Consider the following 26,518-nt stretch of genomic DNA (forward strand, 5'->3'; position numbering starts at 1 on the left):
TACGACAAACGCAATGACCATTCATTCCGTATTGTAAATTTTCCTTTCATCTTGGGCAACATCCCTTCAGGACCAACGTATTGAGTTTTCATATCATAACTCAAACGTTATGCCAGAGATTACAACGCAAAAATTTTTGTATTGCGCTAGACTTCTTACAGTACAGCTTCTGGTACAGGACTATGTTTCTACAACATTGGAATCATCACTACGGTGTTTTATGGTCGTCATCATAAACTCGTAGATCCTTAGAGTGTATCCACTTGCACCATGAAAACTGATTTATTCAGCGTGTCATAGTTTTCCTTTCTTTTTTCGTCTATCCTTGACTTGAGTTTCAAGTCAGCGGGTATTTCTATTTGATGTTCTGTGTTGTGTGTGTCTGTTTTCCTTGTCTGGTCTTTATAAATGATCATATTTTATGCAGCTTATAAGAGGCATTGAAACCTTACGGAGAAGCAAATTTTGGGCATTTGTGTCTTTGCTAAATTTTAGCCAATGTTTATTAAACTGCAGAAATGATGTATCGAAAATACACTACAAATGATATAAATGTATCATGGCTCCGCCTGACCGTACAACATGTCCATCAGAGGCTTTGGTTGCTTGCATATGCTTTGTATGAATAGCCAATATATTTTGAACCTTATGGGCGGATTTTTTCTTCAGTTTTTTTATGAAGGCAATAAATAACAAAATAAGCGAACTGACAAAATCAAGGTAATAGTCAAACGGAACAGTAAAAAAAGTATATTTACAAAATGGCAATAACAGGGTAAAATCGAAAATTTGGAAACCACCAAAATACTCGTTGATATAGGAAGGTTATGAGTAGTGGGTTAAACTAGGCTTTATAGCGCACTGAACTTCCCGCTTAAACTACAAGTTCTTATATCATGTACATTTCATAACAAACAGCAGTATATTAAAACAGTACAGAATATATGACCAATAAATAAGTGAAAATATAATCAAAATTAAGTAAATGGACGGGATGGTTAAAAGAAAATTACCGAACTGGTACAAAATGTAAATCTCAGCTTTAAAGTAAGTCAAGATCTTTGTATTATTGCCTCTTGTTCACGATTCATTTTTTTAAATAGGAATATTACTAAATGGTCTTTATAGGTCAACCATCAACTTCCAAGTTTCTGTATTCTCGTGACATCAATGTGAAGCGAAAGGTATATAACAGTAAGATGTGACAAAAAATAAAGAAAATATCAACTTATATGAATTTGTTCACGTGAGACATGATAGGATATTTCGATAATAAGTCCCCCAAAGTGATACTATTTGATAGATATGTTTTTGTTTTATTTTGATGAAGTGCCTCTTGACATTCAACTTTTATAAAGTATGTCGTAACATGTACAATGTCATCTGTGTCGTTTCAACGACCTTCTCCTCCACGAAAAAATTCCCTTTTTTACCAATATATTTTAATACAATGTTTATAAATCCACTGGCTCGATGCCACTACTGGAAGAAGATAGGTCCACGCGAATATTCAACAGCTCAGTGGCTAGACCCGAATCATATTATAGATTATTAACGGAAATGTGTTGTGTTAAGAAATTCGAAAACCCAAAAACACAAAGGCTCCATTCCTAGTAACTTAAAGAACCTGCCTAAGCTAGAATATGCTCTCTATTTCGTTTTTTTCTCGAATGAGTCGCTTTTGTATGGAAATAACTTAAGATATTCTTACACGTGTAAATGAAATATTTTTTCTGTACTTAATAGAGGTTTTATCATATTGAAAAATTTATGCAGCTCGCCTCTTTAAAGATTTAACACGAACGGCAGGACCATTTACATCTCAATTTTTTCATTCAAACATGTAATTGAAACTTAACCAAAACAAAAACAAATTTTCCATCCAAAATTGTCAATTTTGATGCAATTTCACCTTATATGTTGACATATCCGGACATAAATTTGGCGATTTTTTTATTTTTGCATATCTGACAAAAACTGGAACTTCGCGCTATACGGTATCAACTTATAAATATTTACGCAAGGCTTGGCCTAAAAGCTTGATTAAACAAATAGCTATCAGAACAACAAAATTAGTTTGGCCAACAATAGCATTACAATTCTTCCAGCAAGGAGAGAATATATATATATATATATATATATATATATATATATATATATATATATATATATATATATATGACGAATGTGACGACTCTATCGGATACAGGGAAGATAACGTAAACTTGTAGAAGGGTCTGAAAAATTCCCAACGATATCAGAACTGAAAAATGTGCCAAGCAAATTTTTGGTCGTTCCCTCCGCGGGACTCGAACTCGTACCGCTGAGACATCTATGGCAACACCGTCTGCACTAAGTCCAGCGCACTTGACCACATAATAACACCTAGATGAACTGTCCCGTACTACCATACATCTACATGTGTACTAAGTTACAGCCCTATATTAATCCTACGAGAAGGAATGACCCGGCTAGCGAAAGCTATATTTTTATATAGCCTAGCTGGCCGAGTGGTCTAGGGCGCTGGACTTTGTGTAGGCGGTGTTGCCATAGATGTCACAGCGGTACGAGTTCGAGTCCCCGCGGAGGAAACGACAAAAAAAATGGCATCGCAAATTTGACAGTTCTAACATCGTTGGGAATTTTTCAGACTTTTCTATACGTTTACATATATTCCCTGTATCAATTTGATCCGATGGAGCAGTGTAGCGAATAGAGTTGTCACATTCTGAGACGTTGTATATATATATGCTCTGATGATTTATTCAAATCAATGTTTTCCGTGTTAAATCGTTACTTTGTATATTTCCTTATATGTTAGCAATGCCAATTACCAATCATTTAAGAGGTAATTAAATAAGGAAAACTTTGTTAAATTACCATGGTTATAAATAAAATATTAGGACTAGTTGACATTGATATATATTTTCAATAAACGTCAACCTTTCAGTAATTCGACTAGTGGAATTGCGACGACGTATTTAATGATATGCTCTTTTTATTATATTTTAAAGAAGACTTCGATACCTACATAAATGTTTTACTGATGATATCAATGTTATCAGCATTTGTTTGTTCTGTTAGGATCCTTGCCATTGAAACAACCAAAGACAATAATGGGATATGGTATTGTATCGGTTTAGTGCTTTATTATAACCACTACACGCGCCCTAAATATTTTACGTAATTTGTTTTCGATATCAGTAGAAAAATACAAGGCAGTTAGAAATTCAATCTTTATTTTAGCATTTAATGATTTGTGTTTCTTCATGCTCTATAGTAACCAGTTCTAGGTCTTAGATTATTAAGCACATATTGCTATATGCAATATAAGTATAACAATAATTGTCCTATTTGAAAAAGGTCTAAACGTTTTGTATTTTTTTTAATTTCGTCTTTCATATAAAAACGTTTTTAAATTGCATTAAGAAACATTTAAAAATATTACTTGCTTGTAGTGTATCAATATTTTGAACACAATTGTAAAAGTTGCTCGTTTGTTTTGTACCATAAGTGAATTAATTGTGGTCATCAGGATTAAGTAATCACTGAGCGGTCGTTTTTAAAAAAATTCATGTCTATCAAAAGGATAATATTGTTATTCATTAACATTCCTGGCTCTCGTCAGGATTTTTTCAAGAAGTGAAATGAAAACCTTTTCTGTGTCTATCTGAGATAAACACTTCGACGGAGAAAAAGTTCATCAGTAGGTTTTTAAGATCCATATAGCGATATACATTTGTCTCTTCTCTTACTATATGTTGCAGATAGACCTGCCGAAATTATCGGACAAAATTCAATCATACGTCGTTTGACAATCGGATAACGTCAACAAAAATCTTTCTATTTCCAAACATTGTAAGATTCCCGTAATTTATAAGATCGGTAGCAGCCTTGTACCGACATTTGAGAAAAAATATGTTTCAGTTATCAAACACAGCCACAAAAGTATATACAGTGCCTTGTAAAAACCAAGTATTGAGTATATATGTTATATATTATTTACTCAAACATAAAGAGTATTAACAAACGATATTTAGAAATATTTATTCAATTATAACCTCTTTGTGGTTGTTAACTAACTAAGAGTTAAACTATCATGTGATTTAATGAATATACTTCCCATACATGTGCATATGTTATTCGCGGAAACGATGGTAAAATATACAACTTTAATTGGAATCACCATAATAATGACGCTATTGCTCGTACATACGTACTACATAATTACATGTATTTGAAACCTTCCCAAATATTTCCATTTTAGATGCATTTTTGTCATAACTAGAAACAAAACATGATTTATTTTGTATAGTAATATATGTTGTATATAGAAAAAAATTTTAAACGAAATTTGATAAATTAAAAGAAAAAAAAACTACTTAGAATGCAAAGTAGTGATTCAATAATAACTAAGAGGCTAACCATGTAAAAATCATACAGGTCTTTAGATATCTTTGGCACAAGGTAAATTTTACTAAATTGAAATTTGTGTTCTTATGCAATGTTCATATTATATGTATGTCAAATGTATAAAGTTTCTTTTAAATCGACAAATGGTGGCTCAGAAATTGACTTTAAAATACACTAACAATGCAACAAAATTTTGCTTAAAGTAAAGAGTTATCTTTAATTTTATTAATTGATTCCAATGCTTTCTATCTAATTCATTTCTCCTTCGATAGATGCTGCATTTGTGATATGAACTGAGTAAATATTTGTTTTAAAAAATAATTTGCCATATACCATCCATGACCACTGCATGCTTTGCATTGATTTCCTCGAAAAATAAAACAAGCACATGTCTTTGACGTACAATATAATTAATTTTCCATCTTATACAGCTTCGCGCTAACACTTTTTTCCAACAGTTTTTTTCTATGTACATATTGCAGCTACATTTGTATCATACGCAACCATGACTGTCATCGCTTCGACAAGAGACATGCAGCTAGATTAGTAATACGAAACGATTCGAATTCGTTTATACGGAACAATTGAAAACAAAATTTATTTGACAGTAATATCCTTTCGAATTTTGAAATTTTCAATCATGTCTATCGTGTGTCGGTTGGAAGCCGCCATTTGCAATATAAATTTCACTAAATAGGTCTCAAGGATAATGGATACATTCATTTATATATTTTCACTGCTTTTGAAAGTAAATCGATGAGTATAAACGGACCGTTCATCATACTTTAACTAACGTTTACATGTTTTGTGAGTGAAGGGTTCAATAACCTTGATAATTATATTTTTTTTGTGATATTGTTAATGTATTCAAGCCAAATACGTTAAATAACTTTCAATAAGGTATTAAGACATAATAATATGATGTTATAAGTGATTAAAACAAATATGTATAAAATATCATTGTACGCCATTTGCAAGACTAAGAGAGAAAATAAAAATCGTTTCAAAGTTTAAAAAGTGTAAACAATGCTTGTGAATCACTATTTGAAATATCTGTGTAAGGAATTAAGATGTTTCAAATTTGTCAGATTGAACCTTAATGTATTAGTGAAACTATAAACGATCGATGACGGGTTAGACATGTTAGGGTGTTTTCCTTTTTTAGGGGTAAAGTAGCTTTATCTTTTATCATTTCAATATCTAAAGTATTCGCCTGACACAATTGTTATACACAAAAACATTTATTATTCTTGGATGGAAGCAAAGTCTATTATTACTACATAACAAGATATTAAATGGAACCTTTATTTGAGCCTGTTTTCCATGTTTACGTCGCACGTTTTCATGTCATATTATTATTATTCAATGAAGGTCGACAAAATACTTTGATACATTTCTAAACCGCTTCCTTTTGAAAATGAAGCTGTTCGATTTGGGCACGTTTGACTTTGTTATAGTAATTTAAAAAAGGAAGTGCCATACCAATTTGGTTTAGACTGGGTTTCGGTTTATTAGGTGTTTAGTTTACATAGAATTACTGTATACACTCAGGATTTCGTTATCTGTCTAATTTACAATATTATTTATATCTTGGAAATCACATCATATTAGCCCATAATGATATGGTAAGTTTCCACATAAACAGTGATATTCTACGACAAATTAAAAGTGTAAATGATCATCATATTTTTACGGGCAATAGTTTCATAATTTATAAGATTCATGATTTTGGGTTGTTAAGGTTATAATAATATTTTTTTTGTGCAAAAGAATATGCATTTCCTTAGTGTAAAAGTGTAAAAAAAAATGATCTTTTGTTTTCAGCAAGAGCAGCAGTCCAAATATTCGTGAATTTGAATGTTGTGCAAACTTCTACATGTTTAATTCCACGTATTGCAAAAGTAAGTCAACCAGCACACTGTATTAAAATATAGTTTTCTAATGAGCTCAGATGCACCATATTCATATACACTTAATGGTTTTTCCTTTGCTGTGAAAAAAGAGAGATAATTACAAGAATAATTTGTAAACCGAACGCTTTTAGGACTACAGACTTGTTCGATCTTGATGGATGTATGGTTTATACAGGTTTAAATTGTATCGATATTTAAGGGGAGAACTGCCATACCAGTCTGGTTTAGCCTGGGTTTCGGTTTATTTGGGGTTCCAGTTAGACAGGTTTCACTGTACATCACTTAAAGACACTTTTAAAATACTTTTTTATTAACATATTTATTTTTTGTTACTCTGTAGTAAAAGAAAGGTATTAGTAATCGTTTATGTGCCCCCCCCCCACAATGAATACATGAATTAAGGCCATGCGATTAATCAAAAGAAGAGAACGTTTGCTTTTCCGGTGCAACTGGTCCATGCTCCAAGTTTTTTAGCGGATTTAGGGTTGGTTCCTCGTTTACTTTGATTCTATACATGTTCATGCTATGTAATTATTGTTGTGTCCATGAGTTGTTTTTGAATATTAATGTTTCAATCCCGTTTCCCCTTATTTTCCTTAAAATATATCCTCGCAACAATTTACATTAAATGAAAGAATTTCAAACATTAAAATATATTTATAATTAATGCTTTTTTATAAAATAAATGATCCATATTAATGAATTATCATTAGATAAAAAAATCTGTTCTAGGATGCTCAAATGGAACCACAAGCAAGCAAGGTGACAATACATGTCGTGACTGTGACAAAGGGTATTATGGTGTAGCTTGTGCTTGGAAGTGTGATAATACCTGTTCTTCTAATGAGTTCGTATTCTGTCAATAGGCTTTCATTGTATATTTTGCAAATTTAATGTGGTTTTATCTGCTCGAAGCGATAAAGCAGATAAATAGGGGGTTCTCCATATGAAATATGTCACCATTTGTAAGACATGTTGTATAAATGGGGCATATTTCAAATAAGGGAAATCTTGTTAAGATTTCTACAACGTAAATTGTCTAAAAGATACCAACCAGCAAATCTAATTGGTTTCAGATCATCGAGTCCTGACCACACACCAGGAACAAAACAAAATAGTGGTTTTTTTTTACATAAACTGAGTTGTGTAGGGTATTAAATGGGATGAACACAACTAATTACATAATTAAGTGAAAACTTGAGCCAATTTTACAAGTAAAATGTCATTGATGGTTGACACAGTTCTTGAACATGTTGAAATTGAAACAAAAGTATTATTAATCGGATCGCGAAATTAGTGTCAAAAAATATAATCGAATGAATAGAAAGAAACACTGTTGAAAATAAACTATACAATACTACATTATAGTACTTAATGTTTTTTCGTTTAGATGTAAGGCTCAGAGTTCCTTTAGTCTTTCAGTTATATCAGTTTTGTATTTTTTCAACGTTCTATTAACCTTTTTCCATTGAACATGGAAAGTTCTTTGTACTAGCTATTTGATCGAGGTAAATTTAATAAACACTGCAAAATAAAACTTTATTACAATTCAGAAATTTACCTCCGTCCTCGTAAACATTGTTTCGTTTGCGCGGCGTCATCGTAAAGTACGTTTTGACCAATGAGATACGTCATGAACAAAAACAATCCTAGAATGCAATACAATGTCTGAATAGATCAATTAGAGGATAGCGGAACTGCATCTTGGTATTAACATTTACAGGTGTAATCCAGTTGATGGAAGTTGCATTACAGGTAATAACATATTTCCCTTATCTTAAATGTCTTTCCATCCGTTCACGCTAACGGAACCCAGAATAAAATTTGATAAATTTCGTACAAAAGATTATATAAACAATTAACTTTCATCTCACAATATGACAACTCTTCGTACTCACCTAGCCAATGCATATATAAAGCTATAAATGACCTATCTGTTCTGTCTGTTCTCGGGTTCTCGGTGAAAAAACTTATACCAAACAGTACTACAAAAAAAAACCAATGTCTAAGTGTAGTTCTATGGTTTCTGCAAATGCTAAAAATGACATTTTCCTCCCACTAGCTAATCAAGAGTAAAATTTGGCATACGCATATCACCGTGTTTTTGTTCTAAGAACGGCTGAATTTTCCATTTAGCGGTTTAATTACGAAAAACTCATTGGTAATATAATTCCAAATTCAGTAATATGTGCGCTTAGACATGAGCTGTCAAATGAAAATGATTTATTATTGCATAATTGGTTGTAGAAAAACCAAAATAGCTTACGCCATTGTTTATGACAGTTTCGGATATTTCATTTACCCAAGTGTTGTTGTTCTGGTTGACTGTCTTTAGGTGAATTCTTTTTATAACTATATTGGAACACACTTTTAATCAAATTAAGTAATTAAGAATCGAACTTTAAATCAAAACATATTGCCTAGACTTCATTTTCAGCATATAATAAAAATCATCATGTCATTATCTCAAAATGAATAATAGTATGATTAAACGGAATCAGTGAATAACCAAAATATGATAACGAATGCTGTAGAAAGCCCCGATTTAACGACTGTGCGGAACTTGTTCCGCGCACAAGTTAAATCTTTATTCGCTCTTGATACGACTGATTATCATGATTATATATTTTTTAATTCTTGATAACCAATTGATTAACCTATTTATTACAAAGATTTTCTCCATTATTTGTTGATATTGTCGTCATAATTTTTAGATTTTGTGAAAGATGGATTGATTTTCGTGTTGTGACGTTTTGGCGGCAGAAAGTTCGAGGGTGAAATTATCGAATTTATTTTACAATGTGAATTATCGAACATTTTACACAGGGAACATTCGGAAAATCTTTTCTGTCTCTATTATATAATATTTTATTTTACAGTTACAACAACAGTACATGAATACATTGAATTTAGCAGCACTGAAGTTATGGGTGTAACCAATTCCATTAAATCATTAGGTAACAAACACAAAATAGAAAAGCTTATATTTTTTGCAGTATTTTCACCTTGCCGCTATTTTTAGATATTTTAATCTAAGATTGGGTTTACATGGTGTGTTCATATGATTGTAGTTTCCCTCATCCGCTTTAACTAGGGTTTGACCCCATATGAGTACCTCAACAGCAATTGACGCATTTTGTGTCCGTTATCTTGGTCTAGTATTGAGCATTACTATTTCAAATATGATGTTAAATAATTTAAATGGCAGTTTTAGTCATTTTAAGATTTCTCGTCTCATAAGGAAAGACGTTCCTAGAAAAGATTAAATGATTGTGACTTAAAACTTTGACATTTGTGCATTAATTGCCAATAAACGTAAAAACAATCAAAATATTTTATGTGCAAGTTTAAGATGAAAACATATCACTACCGGCCGTACATTGCTTTTCGTTCTGTAAATTAAACATTGCTCTTCTTTGCTCGAGGCGACTTTTAAAGGTAAAATTAGTTTTAAAAGGATTTTACACAATTTAGTGTTTCTTTAATTTAAATACCACTGATCACCCTTTTTCATTTTGTGTTCTTATTTCCAGGTAATATCTTAATTATTTCGTATGGATCGCTTATTGGATTGTCAATTGTGACTATTGCCTTAGGGCTTACAGCAATTTGAACAGTTGTCAAGAGGAAGCAAATCAAGTCGATTTCTGAACACCCAACACAACAAACCACGCAATGTAGTGAGGAAGCCAATTTATATAATCATTATGCTTCAATAAGAGAAGCAGACATGGCAACAAATATTCGGAGGTAGTCAATATCATTGCCAAACATTCTAGACCCAGGGAAAAACTTAAACAACATTTTGTATAGTATACCAACTAAGTCAGAGGTCTATTTAAATCCATATCAACCGTTGCAGTCAGAATGGAAAAGTCGAACCCCAGTTTATGACAAAAGAAAGCACGGCACGATCATATCAAACTCCTCATCTGATTACTATACTCTTCAAAGAACTCAAAGCAACGAAATAGAAGTAACAGCAGAAGTCCATGCCGCCAACAGAGAGTCAAAGGCCTAATGGCTAACATTATTGTGTTCATTGTTTGTTGTATGTTTATGATCTTACAACGAGAATTGGTATGGAGTATATGTCAAAGGGACGACACCATCACCGGGATGAAGATGTTAGCTCAAGGATTGAGGACGTAAAAGGATGTAAAGTACAAGCCATGTTTAAACCGTTTAATTGGATATGATAATAAACGATATAATAATCACTATACTAATATATTTGAATGCTAAATACAACATTAAATCTAAAGTAGCGTAATGAATGGGGGTAAGGAATCAGGCAAAAGGCGATTGAGAATATTTATATCTTATTTGATAGATAATGCTGTCCTCGTAACGATAAACACTTTTAGTCATAGAAAGTACCGGAAGCCTCAGGTTAGTCTTGAAGTAGTTACATTGGGGTTTCTGAAATAAGTGGAGATAAAATGATCGAGTAAACCCTGTTAATCAAATGACAAAAATTAGTACAGTGGTAAATGTTTTGATTGGCAACAAATCAAACAGAGCAAGGTTATCGACTTATGTTCTACAAACAAAATATGCTTATTGCTTTCTGTAGTTATCAAGAATCTATTAATTTATTATCGCAGGTCATATTGATAAGAGTAAGAATAAGAAATCAACAGCAACATAAAATACTCTTCATATGTTTGTCACATGCTTATGTATTTCCCTAGAAGTTTCATAATATGAAAAGGAAGAATGTTATGTTTTAACAACATATTCTAACGGAAAAACAAAGCTTTGATCATTTTATCAAAATCTTTTCTAAGATAACAAACACTATCATTACCTGTTGGACAAAAGATGTGTTCATTTGTTTACTTCAGAAATTATATGAAAACCCATCCCGCCAACTTCTGTTATATTTCCAGAAGCTGCGCTTTATATGTTGTGAATGGTGGAAATATAACTTTGAACAAAAGATCAGACCACTTAAATTTTAATATTCTTGGAAGGAGCTTCTAGTAAGGGTCAATTCAAACTTAAAGTGGTAAAGTTCACAATGCTCGCATATATAGATAAAAGTCTTGTCATATCATGGCTCTTATTAGTAATCAAGGGGACCAAGGTTATAGCGGTAATCAAAAGAATGTATTCCAGAGACTTAGTCAATGCATTTGAGATACTTTTATTTTCGTTTTCTTTGTGCAATATGATTAACTCTTCCTTGTTTCAGCCCAAAACACCAGAGTACTAAATATAGTTGTAACTTCCAGGAACAACGAATTTGAATGAATTACAAATGACTTAATAAATAATGACTCACCACCAGGATTGTGAAGGTCGCTATGAAAATCCGGGCTTACAGACATGTCTATTTTCGTCAATAAAACTGATTACTCATTTCAATTTTGAAATACAAGTTCAAAATAGCATAATATTTCAAAGAAATATCACAATTAATTTTTCGTCATCCTGTTACAAGCTGCACTTTCCTCAAATTATATTGCATAACTCAATTAGCAAATAGACATCTTTCGTTTAATCATTATTTGAATACAAAGGTTCAATTCCTTCTGATAGCGCAAATGGTTTGTTTATTTCAATTGCATACTGTATTTACGAGGACTGGACAAGTATCATTACACGAATATTAGATAACATTTCATACGAAAACATACAATCATAGTCAATACATATATGGATGCACATTAGTCACATCACGTACTTAGACAATGTCGTGTGAAATTGTTAAATTCATTACGAGATTTCTGCAAACGACTCCCCGGAGGTATAATATGTCAAACGAACCTATAGTTTTCTGTTTCGACAAAAGGTAGTGATATGGCTTTTGAACTCGACGATCATTTGTTAAAAAAATCTGAGCACTATGATAACAATAAAATAATACCCCGCCTTGTAACAGAAGATAAATATCAAACGCAATATCAGATCAAACCCAAACAAACATTTTTTTTAAAATAATAAATAAATAAAGACATTCTAAAAAACAAACAAACATTAGCTACACACCGTTTTTTCTCACGTCTCTCGTCCAAACCCTTCATCAACTCTCCAAAAGTATGAACAATGAGTGATCAGACCCAAGAGGGTGTCGAATTTGACATTTTCCTTATGAAGTCAGCCTCATATCTAGACCAACACTTAAAGATCGAGGAAAACGGAAAACTCATGACCGTACTATACCACAAACGTGATGACTTTTCATTCCGTATTGTTTAATTCCTTTCATCTATGGCAACAATCCGTCAGCATGTGCGTATGACGTTATTTTTTGTATATCCCGGAAGTTTGTCAAAGCTTGCCGAAACTCTTTTGTGACCTGCCAGACTTCGTACAATTAGGCTTATGGAAACTCATTACTGCAGAGGTTTGGTCGCCATGAACTCTATGATCGTTATGGTGTATCCATCTTCACCTTGAAAACAGATTTTCCTCCACCACGGAAGTGAGATTTAATGTGTAATTCGGCGGATTTTTCTATACCTGTACACTTGGTCCATGCCACCGTTATCAGTGACGTTCAGGTTGCTCATTTGCTTCTGTTTCTGATAACGCTTTCTCTGAATACTATAAAAAATGTATTTTTATTCACATTTTTCTACAATGCTTACATTCAACATCATCACATAACGTGATTTAGACAAGCACATTTAACTGTTTCTGCTTACAACAAATGATTAACATATTTGCACAGGCTGATTTCATAAAGGATTAATACATATGTGATTCAAATTTGATTTCAAAAAAAAAACCCAAACAAAAAACAATATAATTTTGATATTGACTAATTTTGCACTTTATATAAAAATTTTTTGTGTTCTGGGTTGTAAAGAATATACCTCAAAACATTTGAGTAAGCCGCTCTTATAAAAGCACATAGCAGAACGCTATTAAATTTATATTATAGAAGTCATATAAACTGCAGTATAATGCATTATTATTATTGTCAATGCTTTTCGGACAACAAATAAATCAATGTTTTTTTCTTCTTAAAACACTGCGACAACAGTCTTGTACTGTATTTTAAGAACCAAATGAATAAGCGTTGAGAAGCGTCAATGAGGCAGTTTAATAAATATAATTTGTTGTACTCTACCGGTGAGCATGGTCCATGGTCCCAGTTTTTAGTGAAGTCTCAGTTGCTCATTTGCTTTTGTTAATTTGTATGTATTATTTTAGTTTCTTTATGTTCTTTGTGGTGTTAGTTTCTTTATGTTCTTTGCTGTGTTTTCCATGTCTGGTCTTTGTCCCAGGATTGCATTCTTTTGATTTCCGCTAGAATCGTGGTTCCCTTGTTTACTCTTTCCTTAGATTTTTTTGTAGCGTTGGAAACAGACTTTTATTTTTGACATTAATTTCATTACCAGATGTATTAAATAAAATTTTGATAGATACATACCTAGAAAATGTTTCATCGCTTATCTTTTGACCTGTTTCCTATAGCGAAGCCGCTCTTATTTCGTTGACATACGGAGTGTTTTGGTTTCTCTTTAAAAACATTTAAGTGCAATGATGTACAAATGCAATAAAGGTGACCCGCAAAAGGAAATTACAAGTACATGTAGCAGAAAACGTCCAAAAAATGGAAAGTACATGTAGCAGAAGGCACATGTAGGCAAAAAATTGAAATCGATCCATTTATTGGAGCCATGATAATTCTGACAAACGAACGGACAGGTGATTCCATTATGTTATAAACTCTTAGAGTAGGAGGTCAGATGGTTAAATTGATATATTACATGTTTGGATATGGACAATTTTGCTCCATTAATAACGCTTGAAATTGCAAGCTAATATCAGCACTGTTGGTTAGTGAGTATTGGCCCGTCGTCAACGGCAACGCCATGACTATCAGTCATCTATCGCAAAGGAAGTAATGCTCTTATTACAATTAAATCAAAGAATTTGTTTATAAATTTAGAAATTACATTGTTTTCTACAATTTAATGATCTAAAGATGATAAAGATTATGATATTGAATTGGACATATTGCCCCTTGCTTCAACTCTTTCTCCATATCGTCTAGATATTGAAGTTCCGTGTTGATACGCGGGCCGCTACAGAAAAAAAACAAAACAAAACAAAACAAATAACAAAAAAGTTATAATCTAAAATTATCACAAAATGCAAATACAAATTGGCAGTGTTGCAATTTATTCATTTATCAACTTCTAAACAAACAATGTCACGGAACGGTACAACATGCATTAATCAAAGGGGAAAATTCGACAAAACTGATAGGCATATAATGTGAAGATTACATACATATAGATTTTTTTTAACATTTATAACCTACATTATCTTAACTACACATTTTAATAGAAATTAAAAGTGATTAATTATACAAAGTATAATAACTGGTAAGACGACTTGCCAAACAATATATACATAAATTTACGTACTGCATGATTTGAACCGTACTAAAACAAATATGTTTTGTTCATATGAAATGGGAATTCAAAGGGAACTCTTAAACAAGTAATGATTGTATTATTGTCGTGTAGAAAACTCGTAATAGACTTTTTGTTCAAGTTAATGTGGACAAATTGATCAATAGTATATATACATATGTTTATATATAAAAACAAGGCATGGCTTTCCAAAGTTCCTCTTTGGGAAATAACTCTTGATTCTTCTTTTTTGTGTATTGTCAAAACTTCAGTTTACCTTTTAAAAGCTGGTATAAATTCTAAGCATGATTTGCTAATAAACCCTGAATTGTTAGGAAAGATATACTGTAAACGTAATAATTTTCTCCGTTGCTTTTCTGACGGATTATGGCTCGTAAACATATTCGCGGGTATCAACTTTCGCGGCTTCAAAAAATGATTTGCGTTGAATAGTGTCAACAAATAATGCCGGGTACTAATTTTGTGCTTTTTCTGTTTTCCGCAAAAATAGCGAAAATTAGTTCATCGCGAAAGTTAAAAGTATAGTGAAATCGGTTTTGAGAAAACGACAAATGAATAAGGTTAGGGTTTTGTTTATCGATGAATTTTGTCGAAATGGTCGGGGACAAATTTAAAAATTATTTTTCTTTGATCGGCTTTAACTTTTCTTTTCTCTTTAGCCCAGATCCTTTTAATCAGTAGTTTTCTTGTTCAAATTACACTTGTCGGACAGAATGAATAACATACTTTAAAAACCTGGCGTCATACATGTAATATAAATATATATATTGGTTCATTCCCATTACTACAGATAATGAGTGGTGAAGTAATGCCTTACGGTAAAAACTTTAGATTGTACTAAATGATCGGGAACATGGCCAAACGTCTCCTTGTAAGCTTTTTTTTAACAATACTTACTGTTATTATAGAAATCTGTGCCGTTGTTCCTCTGGCTTCAAGTAATTGGCTGCTTAATGGGGATTTCAAGTGTGGATTGATGAAATATTGTAATTTCAGCGTGAGTTCTCCAGAAACATGTCAAAATCTAGAAGAAAAATTGCCTTCTGAAAAAGGTAAGAGTTTAAGTTTCTTTAATACTTGGTTGATTTATCCTATATGCAAATAACTCATACATGTATCTACATTCTATTGCTTATGAACAAAAGTGATAATTTTATGATCTGAAATTTTAAAAACAAATATTCCGTTTAAATTCTTGAAATATTATAAAACGTATAAGTCGTAGGAGCAAAGTTGTCAAATATGGACAAAATTAATAAATATGTTATGAATGGATCGCTTATTATATAATTTAGCTCACCTGGTCGAAAGGGACACGTGAGCAGTTGCCATCAGTTGGCGTCCGTCGTCATCGGTAACAATTTTTCAAAAATCTTTTCTTGATCGATTGTCAAATATGGCTGTTGTTACTAAAAATTGATCATACGGTAAATTACGGTTCTCAGACGTATGGAAGATTACATTGGAATGTGTTTGATTAAATAACAATTACTTCTAACTTTTATGATTATTATAAATTATCGTTCCTGTCCAGGTGGCACGGTCGTGGCCGGGTCCATTTTCGCTTTCATTTTCAAGTAAACAATGAGATATCAGAAAAATAACGAAAAACAAAAATAAAAAAACAAAAAAACAAAACAAAACAAAACAAAAACAAAAACAAAACAAAAAAATAAATTACAGTACTTCCACTTGTTGCGTAGTTCCTGGTTGTCATTTTAGAGGTGTGCATGCTCAAGCACCCAAGAACGTCGTAAAAGTTGGATCAATGCGATACGCAGCTTAGACTTAACAACGCTCATTTTTTGACAAGGACGCCCCCCGAAAATGCTGTTAATTGTAAGACCCATTTTACCTAAAATGACTACAAACGGGAGACTCTTCATAGTAAATGCAAATTATTGTTAATAAAAAAATGTGTTTATGTCACTCGTATTCAATAAGGGATGAATATCTTTTAAAGTTAAAAATAGGGTTACGTGTGAAAATGATCGATCGTGTTATTAGAGTTTTTATTGGAGTCCGGGTTGCTCATTTGCTTTTGTTACTTTGTATGCATGATTTTAGTTACTTTATGTTCTTTGTTGTGTAGTCTGTTTTTCATGTCTGGTCTTTGTCCCTGGATTACATTCTTTTGATTACCGCTACAGCCTTGGTTCCCTTGAGTTCTCTATTACAATGCCTACTATGTACTCCATTCCTGAATCATAAGGTGATCGTGGGTTAATGTTAATGAATATCAGGGGAAAGAAAAAAGTGCTATGAGTTAAAATGCAACAGTTTATTTAAATACATGCACAATTGTCATATCTATATTTAGCCGAGCATTGTAACATCTGAAGAAATTATTCATACTGTTGAACCTGAATAGACCACATCATTTTAAACAAAATGAGTACACAGACCCCTTTTACCCCTTTGTATGATGTAGATATTTTTCTTTAAAGTCGATATTGTCATGCAATATTATACAAGATTGGAATCAGATTCTATTTTTTTATTTGTATCGTATCACTACGTCCAGCATATACCGCTGTGACATCTATGACAACACCGCCTGCACATAGTCCAGCGCCCTAGACCACTCAGCTAACGACCAAAAATTTGCATCGCAAATTTGACAGTTCTAACATCGTTGGGAATTTTTCATACCTTTCTATACGTTTACATATTTTCCCTGTATCAATTTGATCCGATGGAGCAGTGTAGTGAATAGAGTCGTCACATTCTGAGACGTTTGCATAATATTGATTTGTTGTGACATGCATCATTAATTTGATCCTCTATCCTACATAATAACACCTAGATGAACTGTCCCGTACTACCATACATCGTGTACTAAGTTACAGCCCTAGATTAATCCTACGAGGAGGAATGACCAGGCCAGCGAAAGAAATATATTTATATATCCTAGCTGGCCAAGTGGTCTAGGGCGCTGGACTTAGTGCAGGCGGTGTTGCCATAGATGTCATAGCGGTACGAGTTCGAGTCCAGCGGAGGGAACGACCAAAAATTTGCATCGCAAATTTGACAGTTTTAACATCGTTGGGAATTTTTCAGACCCTTCTATAAGTTTACGTTACCTTCCCTGTATCAATTTGATCCGGTGGAGCAGCGTATCGAATAGAGTCGTCACATTCTGAGACGTATATATATATATGTATATATGTATATTATAAGATGACAGTGTATCTCTGAAAAAAGTTATTTATGACTGATGAAGTTAAGACGATACTCACCAAACTATGATCTTGTTTTTTTTTTCGGTCTCTAAGCAACTGTTAAAAACATTGTTTACACATGGATTTCCTTCATGCCATAATGCCCAGTACAGGTCCGATTGTCAAAAGCAAAGGAAAAAGCCAGCAGTAGCGATAAGCTTGTCGTAAAAGGAGACTAAATAGAGTTCAGAACCGTGGCCGGGGGCTTAGGCGCTCTTTCTGAATTGTGTGCCCCAGGTGGTGGAATGGAGTAAACCTGGGGTAGTCAAGCCCTCACACGGACAACCTGACCACAAACCATAGTGGCGCCCTTGTTTGGAAAAATGTAATGTTTACATTTTTCAGTTTAGATTGATGTCATGTTTATTTTATCATTCATTTTATGTTCATCCCCCGGATATAGCAGAAACATTGCTGCTTTGGCGTTAAACATCAACAATTAAGAAGTCAATTATGTCAAATTGATGGAGAGAATTTTACACTTGGTCATCATACGACTTAGTGAAATATTAAGCTAATAGATTTTAAAGCAAAATTTCCATCAACAATTTTATATGGAGTAAAATACCCTATAAGAAAATCAAAAGCATCAAGAACACAACATGCAACCATTTCCTCCTACAACAATATTTATAAAGAAACAAAGCCTACTACTTAAGATTCTTGTAAGCTCTACACCAGGTGGATTAGTCAGTTACGTCTCGGGTGCATTCGGTGATCGGCATGAAGTTGAAAGAGGTAACAGTAGGACAATTTGATCCTGGTAACAGTGTTACAGCTGACAAAGGATTTGATATGCAGAACTTGTTCACCAGGATGGATGTTGCTGTGAATATTCTAACTTTTTTTAAGAAAAAAACCTGCATTTACAGTAAAACTTTATTCAAGGATAGAAAAGTCTCCGGCAAACGTGTCCATATTGAGAAGATCATTGGTCTTAGGAAAACATATACAATTCTAATCAATCATATGTACAGTATTTAAACAAAGATCTCTTCTCATATAACATTCTGTGCAATGCTAAAATCTGTATAGTACATAGAGGTGCCGAATGAACAAACAAATGTTGTGCTTATTTGTTTATTAGAGTAGATAAACAACTATGATCTCCTAAGATTTGTTGATTTCAAGAAATACACCGGTATGGAGATCATTTTTATTTATGTTAGAAAGAGTAATCAAGGGAACCAAGGTAATAGCGGTAATCAAAATAATGTAATCCAGGGACAAAGACCAGACATGGAAAACAGATGCATACAAAATAAAAAGAATATAAAGTAACTTAAATCATACATATATTGATGTTCCTGGGTACCAGTGCACAACAGTTGACCTTGATTGTGATAAAAATAATTACTGTTTCTATCTAGTTAAATTTATTTTATCTTCATCAAGTTTCAAAAATGGAACAGATGTGGAAGTGGATTTTTTGTCTTTTGAAACAAAGCGGGCCTTCAATTAAACAATATGGTCTTTTGATACTATTTCACCAGGGGACTAAGCTATATATGGAAAGTCAATAGATACAACTAGTCCTGACCTATTGATAACATTATTAGTGAAACCGAAGTTAATGATTTCAATGGAGAAACTGAAATTAATGAGTTGGCAAGTTTGAGTATATCAGTACGATCAGTAGTTTAACATTCAATATATTTTTCCACACATAGAACATGTCAGTCGTTTAGATCTTTCAAGTTTCCTTGTTTCACTTTTTGCTTGGTCTCTCTTTTTTTATCATCTGAATAAACATTGTCTTGAGAAATATTTAAGAGTGAACTTCTTTCCAAGAAATTATCTTCTGGTATTTTTTGTAGGCAGGTTATAGATAATGAGCTCAGGCCATTGCATTAGCTTGGTTCAAAATCTCAAGAATTGGTAGTTCTGAAATAACAGAAAAGCTCAAGCATCCCTTTCTAAAATAAATGCTCTTAGTAACCTGGTGTATTTCTCAAATTGATGGATCTTGGATTAAAGTCAATATTAGTGAATCCATCAGCATTAATTTCTGGTAACCTCCATCTAGAATGTTTATCATAGCATTTCTAGGTTGTTTTTTTAAAGTCTGACATCCAGTCATGGAATTCTAACGTATGAGATTTCTTGATGTAACGAACATCTGAAAAGTATTTATTTTACTGTCATAGTCAAGATATTTATTTCAAACCATAGTCGTATTGGACGATGGATAAAAGAGAAACGACTAAAGTACTTAACAAAATTAGCACTGTCGGTATTTTCATGATACCATGACCGAATACTGGTAGAAGATCAGTCGAATATGTCCAATTTGAAACAAGTTATATTTCTACATACCCCTCAATTAATTCTTTGAATTCTACCCGATAGTCTTTCATTACCTATTTCAATTTGTTTTTTTATTTCCGGTAACCTCCAACTAGAATATTTATCATTTGTCGCAGAGATAGAATCGATCTTAATTACGCATGTATATATTTGTGAACGCATGGATATATTTGTAAACAAAAAGATTCTGGGCCAGGAATAGTGGTGCCACCTGGTTATTATTATAAGAGATAATTGCCATGTTCCAATGATATAACAACATATAGGGTTGGTGATCTCCATGCTTTTAAATAATATTGTTTTGCTCGGGGTGCTCAGCAGCAAGCAGGAACTATATATATATAGCAGGACCCTATTGATGACTTTTTTGTTCCAAATAGTGGGAACTTTTTTGTTTGAACTAAGAATTTCGAATATTTTTTTTAATATTTCGAAATGACGTAGTTTAAATGCTTTAATTTTTAAAAAATATAAATTTCATCAGCAGGCCGTGTTAGCACAAAGGCTTAACCAAGGTCAATTAAGACTAAATTTTATACTTTCTACATGTGTGTTTTCACACAGATTTGTGGACGTATATAAGTATAACTATGCGTATTTCTTTCTCCATTCGACTTATTTCAAGCATTGCTTTATTTGCCGTTTTTTTTCAAATTGATCTTTAATCCCTGTCAAAAATTTGTACCGAGTATTGCATTCGAGGCTAACGATGCACGATCAGTCAAACCAAAGTAGCTATTAGACAGGCCCGTATAAATGAGCCAGGGAAGTGAATTCAAAATGAAAGTAATTATATTGATTTAAAACTATATTTTTAAAACTAAAATATGCAATTTAAAACCCAAGAAAAATGTCTGTCTTGATCCGGTACGTTTAATGATTATTATTATGGACAACTGCTTTACCTGTCTTAGCTCGTGTTTTTCAACTATCCTTTTTTTAAATGATAACAAATGTCAGAAAAAAAATGAATTAACGCAATACCCGTTGTAGGCAGAGTTTAACTGAAATCATAACATGTTCAACCGAGCATTACTTGTATCTTATACTTCCTCGTCGGTAAGATTACATTTACTTTGCACATATTAGCTGCAAATAAGGTGTTGTTGGGATATTCAAACAGTTTTGTCTTTCAATATATTTCCGTTTATTGAAACAAGTCCTGGTTCTGATCCAAACATAGAAAATTCGAATAAACTATATTAACCAATCCAAATCCAAAAAACTGTCTAAACCTCACATTAAATTTCCTTATGATAAATAATTGTTTTAACCTTGATCAACCGAACACGTTTTCAAATCGAAGATTCAAAAAGGAATCAAGTTTAGACAGGTTTGATTTTAAATATTTGCCGCTTTGAAATTCTTTGTTCATTTGTGGCAGTTGACATACACCGTTTTGTTTTTTGTAGATTCGATAACGATTTGCAGAGGAATTCTAATAGTTGCTTGCATTGTTAACGGCATTTCCATGTGCGTCTTTGCATCATTCGTCTGTTATCTAATGCGCTGCGGGGACACAACTGTAAGGAGTCTCAAGATACTGTACGGCATTGCTTGTATTTTGTACTTCCTCGCTGGTAAGATTACATTTGATTTGAACAATAGTCTTAGATAATTGTCATTATTTTCAGAGCAGTAAGGCAATTACTAACCAGATACCAACACGTTTGTTTCGTATGGCGAGTTTGGTATAATTTTTTTTCCAAAAGTCCCTCCGACCTTAAAATCGTCCTTTCTTATGACTTGATTCCCGCCGGACTGAATAAATCATAATCTGCAGTATAGCAAAAAAGGAACAAAGACAAAAAAGAGAAACAATGCTTACTACATAAAAACGTGATTTTATTCATATATAATACTATGAATTGATTTGTTTATTATGTTAGGTAACGTTAATCATACTACTTCAATGAACATATAGTAAAAATAGTTGTTGAGAGTGGAGATAATCTTAAAGCTTCTCCATCTCGGAACATATTTGTACACCGTACCTAATATTAAAAGCATTTGCATGTCGTACTTGTACTTTATGAATTCAATTGTATATCGATCATCACTTGTGCATTTTACTTAGAAAAAAAATCATTTGTACATCGTACGTAATATGAAAACTGAACTTCTGTACATCGTATCTAATATAAAAAAAAAGAAATTGTATATCGTATTTGATATGAAAATATTTGTACAATCATGCCTAATAAGAAAAAAACACTTGTATATTGTATTTAATTTGAAGTCAATTGTACATCATACTTAATATGAATTCATTAATTTTGTATTATATCTAATATGAAAACGTTTTACCTTGACTTTCAAAAAAGAAATCTAATGAACTAAAATGCAATCAAACAAAACGAAATCCAGGCACAAAGACCAGACATGGAAAACAGACACATACAACAAAGAATACACAATAAATAAGCTTAAATGTACAAAATATTAAAAGTAAATGAGCAAACCGGACTGCACTAAAATTTGGAGCATAGACCAGTTGCTCGGCAGGTTACGCGTCCTCTAGAAACACCGCCACGCTGTTCATAAAAAGTCCAGTCCGGGTTAGAGGAAAGCAACACTATGACACGTTAAACAAATCGGTTCTCTTGTTGCAGATGGACACATTGTAACGATTCATGATAACGACCATACAATTTCTGTAGTAATGACTTGTAGCGACATAACCCTGTTCCAGAAGCCTACTTGTAAGAATTCTAGTGCGGTTTAAAAGTCTGTGTAGAAAAGCTCTAGTAATATGTATGTGGTGATATGAAAACTCCATACACAAGGGCTGAAGGGATGTTGCCATAGATAAAAGGATAGTTGACAATACGGGAGGAAAAGTCATCGGGTTTGTCGTATAGTTTGGTCAGTAGATTTCCTTTTTCATTGATCTCTAGGTGAAAGTCAGGATATAAGGCTGAATTCACAGTGTCTGAAGTATCCTTTATCTGCACTTCCTTGGGGTAGATGCAATGTATAACATTTTCGAAATAAGGATTGTTTAACGATAATACGTTATCTATATAGCGAGAACTGAGATTGAATACTCTTGCTAAATGATTTTCCTTCCTTTGGATTAGATCCAATAGAAAGTCAAGCTCATAAGAATGAAGGAAAAGGTAAGCGAATAGAAGAGCATAGTTTGTTCCCATTGGAATGTCGACCATTTGACAAATATGTGTTCAAACAAATATTCAAACATATTGAAAATATCTTTTTCGGTATATTCGGAAGATTTGGAATCATTTTTTTTTACAAAATATGAAGAATCTCTATTAAGTACTGCATATATGTATCAAATATGAATTCAATTGTACACCATACTTAATATATATTAGTATGAATTCGTTTTAAGTCTTCAAGTACGTCGCACTTAATGGAGTATGTTTTTAACAGGTGCCCTTATAAGCATGTCAATAGGAATCTACACGAATAGCGTAGCAGTACGTTTACTGTCAGATGATAGGCACTATGGATGGGCTTTCTATATGGAATGTTTCAATATAGGACTGATTGTTGCTGCAGCAATTGCTTCGGGTGGTTTAGGTACGTGATAGGTAAAATGCCGAAATACAAAATTAAATAAGTATAAAATTCTAAAATACTTGGAAAAAGCACAAAGGTAAATATGTAATTTTAGAACAATTTTTCGGTCGAGATGTGACCTTTAGAGTCATTAGTTGATCATTTAAATACACATAGCTATTTACTGTACTTATTTGTGAAATTCTATACATATACGACCTTGATCTTCAAATACACTCATGACAAAAATTCTATAACCCAAATATCGACTGACTAAGAAGAATCGATTTCAAATGTGTTTTTGCATCATATTTCCAATGCACGTTTTAAATTTGAATTTGAATTTGAATTGATGTCGGGTTAGGACATGTTTGGGTTTTTCGGGGTTCAGTTTGGAGAAGTCCAGTGTAGCTTATAAATAATAATTTATGAGAAGCATTACCATTAGAAATTCATTTAGTACAATATATATACTCGGACACCATATCATTATTTTTATTAAACGATGAAACAAATACATATGTAATGTATGTTTTTATCTAATATATGAAATTCACCAACGGCACACAACCTTTAAATGTTTCTATCTAAAGTTAATATACTGTGTTTTTATTTCAGCATATACAATATTAAATGATGAAAACAGGGTAGAATCAGAGAGACGAGTGATGACCAATAGGAGAAAGTGACCTATTAAATATGAAAATATTTTTTCCATACGATGGATAAATGATTTGAAAGAGAAAATAACGGAATTCGATAACGAGTGCCGATTAGCGCACTCGTGTTTTCCACGTACACGTAATTATCAAACGTACTGGAATTATCATATTTTGGTCTTTCATGTTTAACAATAAATCATTATGTTTATGCTGTGGGTTTTCTAAATAAAATGTGTTAATTTAATCAACGGTAAATATGATTGTTTTGTTATCGGTGGAATGATATTCGTGTTGTGACGTTTTGGCGGGCGAAAGTCCAAAAGTGAAATTTCTGAATTTATTTCAAATGTGAATTATCTAAAATTATTATTAAGAGATATTTGATAAATAAGTGATATTTGTATTTTAAAGTGTGATGCTTTTTTCAACTGCACTTAATTCAACATCACAGCATTGATGTCAAAAGATTGGAGTAGTGCAACCGATACAGAAAGACATAAAGAATGAAAATACATATGATATCATAAATGAACGCCTTATGCATTTTAAGCCTAAATTTAATAGTTGTATCTTTTCTCCCTCATTGTAAGTATTAGCAAAACGATATGCTTAGCAGTGGTTCAGATCATATAATGGCGTTTTGAGCTTTGTCAGTTGCACAATTTTTTGTCTTAGATTGTACATTCAGTTTAAGTTAATTTATCTTTTATTTTGCTTATGCCTTTACCAGATGTTGTTTGATATTTGCTTCTTCAATAAGCCAATAGTTTAACCATTTATGTTGCAAAAATATGTTCATGCTATTTTGTTGAATTAACAGATTATAAATATGATTAAGTAAAGAAACTTTTGAAAATTGTAAAATGCATAAGTAAAATATTGGTTTTTTTTTTTAATTTTGAATTCTAAATATTAAATTAAAAAAAGGTAGGGGTATGAGGCTATGTAGATTTCCCCAAAATATATGAATAGTCCAAAATATATTATATAAGAAAAAAATCATTGCAATGACGTCATAACTAAACGTCGTTTAACAAAAGCCGCTAAAACTTGTAAAGATTGTTACTTTTTTGGGACATATTTACGTCTAGGAAACCATGTTTACACAAAAGAGACATTTTTATACTTTTGCATATTACAAGATATGTAATAAGAATGTTTTCATTAAAACAGAATTTGCTTTCTAGGTGTGGATACAGTGTCCCCGCCAAAAATATGACCGGAAAGTGAAAAAAGGTGACAGAATGTCTGCATTTTGGTAACCTTTCCTGTTTTGTGCAAGAATTATCAGATGTTTTATTTGTTTTCTCATTTGTTAAAAGATTAAAGTCTCACAATTAAATCTTTAACATTTTATGAATACATAGGCCAATGAGAGCCTTAATTGTTTCTTATCCTTTGAAATTCATCTCTGTGTTCTTGTGAGTAGAATTTGTTTTTGTAATTTTCTCTAGCTAATGCTACTGGTTTTCATGTTTTTAATATAGCTCAAACTTATTTCTTACTTGCAGTTTTTGCAATTTTTTTTCTTTTTGACATTTGTTTTTAACTCAATAACTGCAAAATTCACAGTGTAAACTCAGAATGATGGTGATCAAACTTTAGCGTCGGGATTCATAAGCAAAATCCTATTTTTGAAAATGTATGTTTTTTTCAAGATATGATTTGTGTTTTCATTTCCCCACTTATCTTTTTTTTTTTGTTAAAAAAAGTTTGTTTTGTTCAATATCCAATTATGACAATTTTATGAAAGAGAAATAAAACATTAATGTGTTAAAATATTGTGGAAAGGCTTTTCGTCTTGATATTATTAAACTCAAAAAGGTGTACACAGTTTCTTTTTTTTTCTCTTCTTTTGCATCAGTAATTTTCAATTGTTGAAGTTTTCCTTATTTTTCTCAAATATGAATTTGAATGAACATATTTCAAAAGGCTTATATGAAATAGCATATCGAACTCAATTACGAGACAATTGAGGTTAAAATAGCAATCATTGCAATGACGTCATAATTAAACGTCGTTTAACAAAAGCCGCTAAAACTTGTAAAGATTGTTACTTTTTTGGGACATATTTACGTCTA

General features: G+C 32.3%; 2 protein-coding genes and 1 long non-coding RNA gene across 9 annotated transcripts; 2 read left to right on the forward strand and 1 right to left on the reverse strand.

Annotated features, from left to right (window-relative positions):
* The first annotated feature begins 2,867 nt into the window (after positions 1 to 2,867).
* On the forward strand, positions 2,868 to 10,375 carry LOC148617246 (uncharacterized). Its single transcript, XM_088584784.1, has 6 exons — positions 2,868 to 3,126; positions 6,238 to 6,314; positions 7,059 to 7,173; positions 8,050 to 8,081; positions 9,206 to 9,283; positions 9,860 to 10,375. The coding sequence occupies exons 1-6, from the start codon at positions 2,990 to 2,992 to the stop codon at positions 9,937 to 9,939; spliced, it is 519 nt and encodes a 172-aa protein (XP_088440910.1). The 5' UTR covers positions 2,868 to 2,989; the 3' UTR covers positions 9,940 to 10,375.
* Positions 10,376 to 11,003: 628 nt separating this feature from the next.
* LOC148617247 (uncharacterized) lies at positions 11,004 to 21,274 on the reverse strand. Of its 3 annotated transcripts, XR_015922459.1 has the most exons (5): positions 21,156 to 21,274; positions 16,023 to 16,131; positions 15,620 to 15,765; positions 13,711 to 13,799; positions 11,004 to 12,878 (listed from the first exon to the last, which is right to left on the reverse strand). It is a non-coding gene; the product is annotated as an uncharacterized LOC148617247 (long non-coding RNA). The 3 variants fall into 3 exon arrangements; XR_015922460.1 differs by lacking the exon at positions 21,156 to 21,274 and having other exon boundaries at positions 15,620 to 15,746; positions 16,023 to 19,189; XR_015922458.1 differs by lacking the exon at positions 21,156 to 21,274 and having other exon boundaries at positions 16,023 to 19,189.
* LOC148617248 (uncharacterized) lies at positions 15,532 to 24,692 on the forward strand. Of its 5 annotated transcripts, none has more exons than XM_088584777.1 (5): positions 15,532 to 15,774; positions 21,663 to 21,830; positions 23,331 to 23,369; positions 23,647 to 23,796; positions 24,394 to 24,692. In XM_088584777.1, the coding sequence occupies exons 1-5, from the start codon at positions 15,564 to 15,566 to the stop codon at positions 24,462 to 24,464; spliced, it is 639 nt and encodes a 212-aa protein (XP_088440903.1). In that variant the 5' UTR covers positions 15,532 to 15,563; the 3' UTR covers positions 24,465 to 24,692. The 5 variants fall into 5 exon arrangements, with proteins under 5 accessions (XP_088440903.1, XP_088440904.1, XP_088440905.1 ...); XM_088584779.1 differs by lacking the exon at positions 15,532 to 15,774 and adding an exon at positions 21,091 to 21,117; XM_088584781.1 differs by lacking the exon at positions 15,532 to 15,774 and adding an exon at positions 21,176 to 21,309.
* Positions 24,693 to 26,518: the final 1,826 nt, after the last annotated feature.

This window comes from Perna viridis, chromosome 5 (assembly GCF_037379345.1).
Source record: "Perna viridis isolate PV_CMFRI_1.1 ecotype Kerala chromosome 5, ASM3737934v1, whole genome shotgun sequence".
Taxonomy (NCBI): domain Eukaryota; kingdom Metazoa; phylum Mollusca; class Bivalvia; order Mytilida; family Mytilidae; genus Perna; species Perna viridis.

Bases quoted from the DNA above. Each gene is read 5' to 3' on its own strand.
- LOC148617246 (XM_088584784.1), top strand. From the start codon at position 2,990: ATGCTCTTTTTATTATATTTTAAAGAAGACTTCGATACCTACATAAAT. The intron at 6,315-7,058 runs GTAAGTCAACCA...AATCTGTTCTAG, and splicing joins TAATTCCACGTATTGCAAAA to GATGCTCAAATGGAACCACA. The intron at 7,174-8,049 runs GTTCGTATTCTG...TAACATTTACAG, and splicing joins AATACCTGTTCTTCTAATGA to GTGTAATCCAGTTGATGGAA.
- LOC148617248 (XM_088584777.1), top strand. From the start codon at position 15,564: ATGATCGGGAACATGGCCAAACGTCTCCTTGTAAGCTTTTTTTTAACA. The intron at 21,831-23,330 runs GTAAGATTACAT...CCTTTGGATTAG, and splicing joins TATTTTGTACTTCCTCGCTG to ATCCAATAGAAAGTCAAGCT. The intron at 23,797-24,393 runs GTACGTGATAGG...TTTTTATTTCAG, and splicing joins AATTGCTTCGGGTGGTTTAG to CATATACAATATTAAATGAT.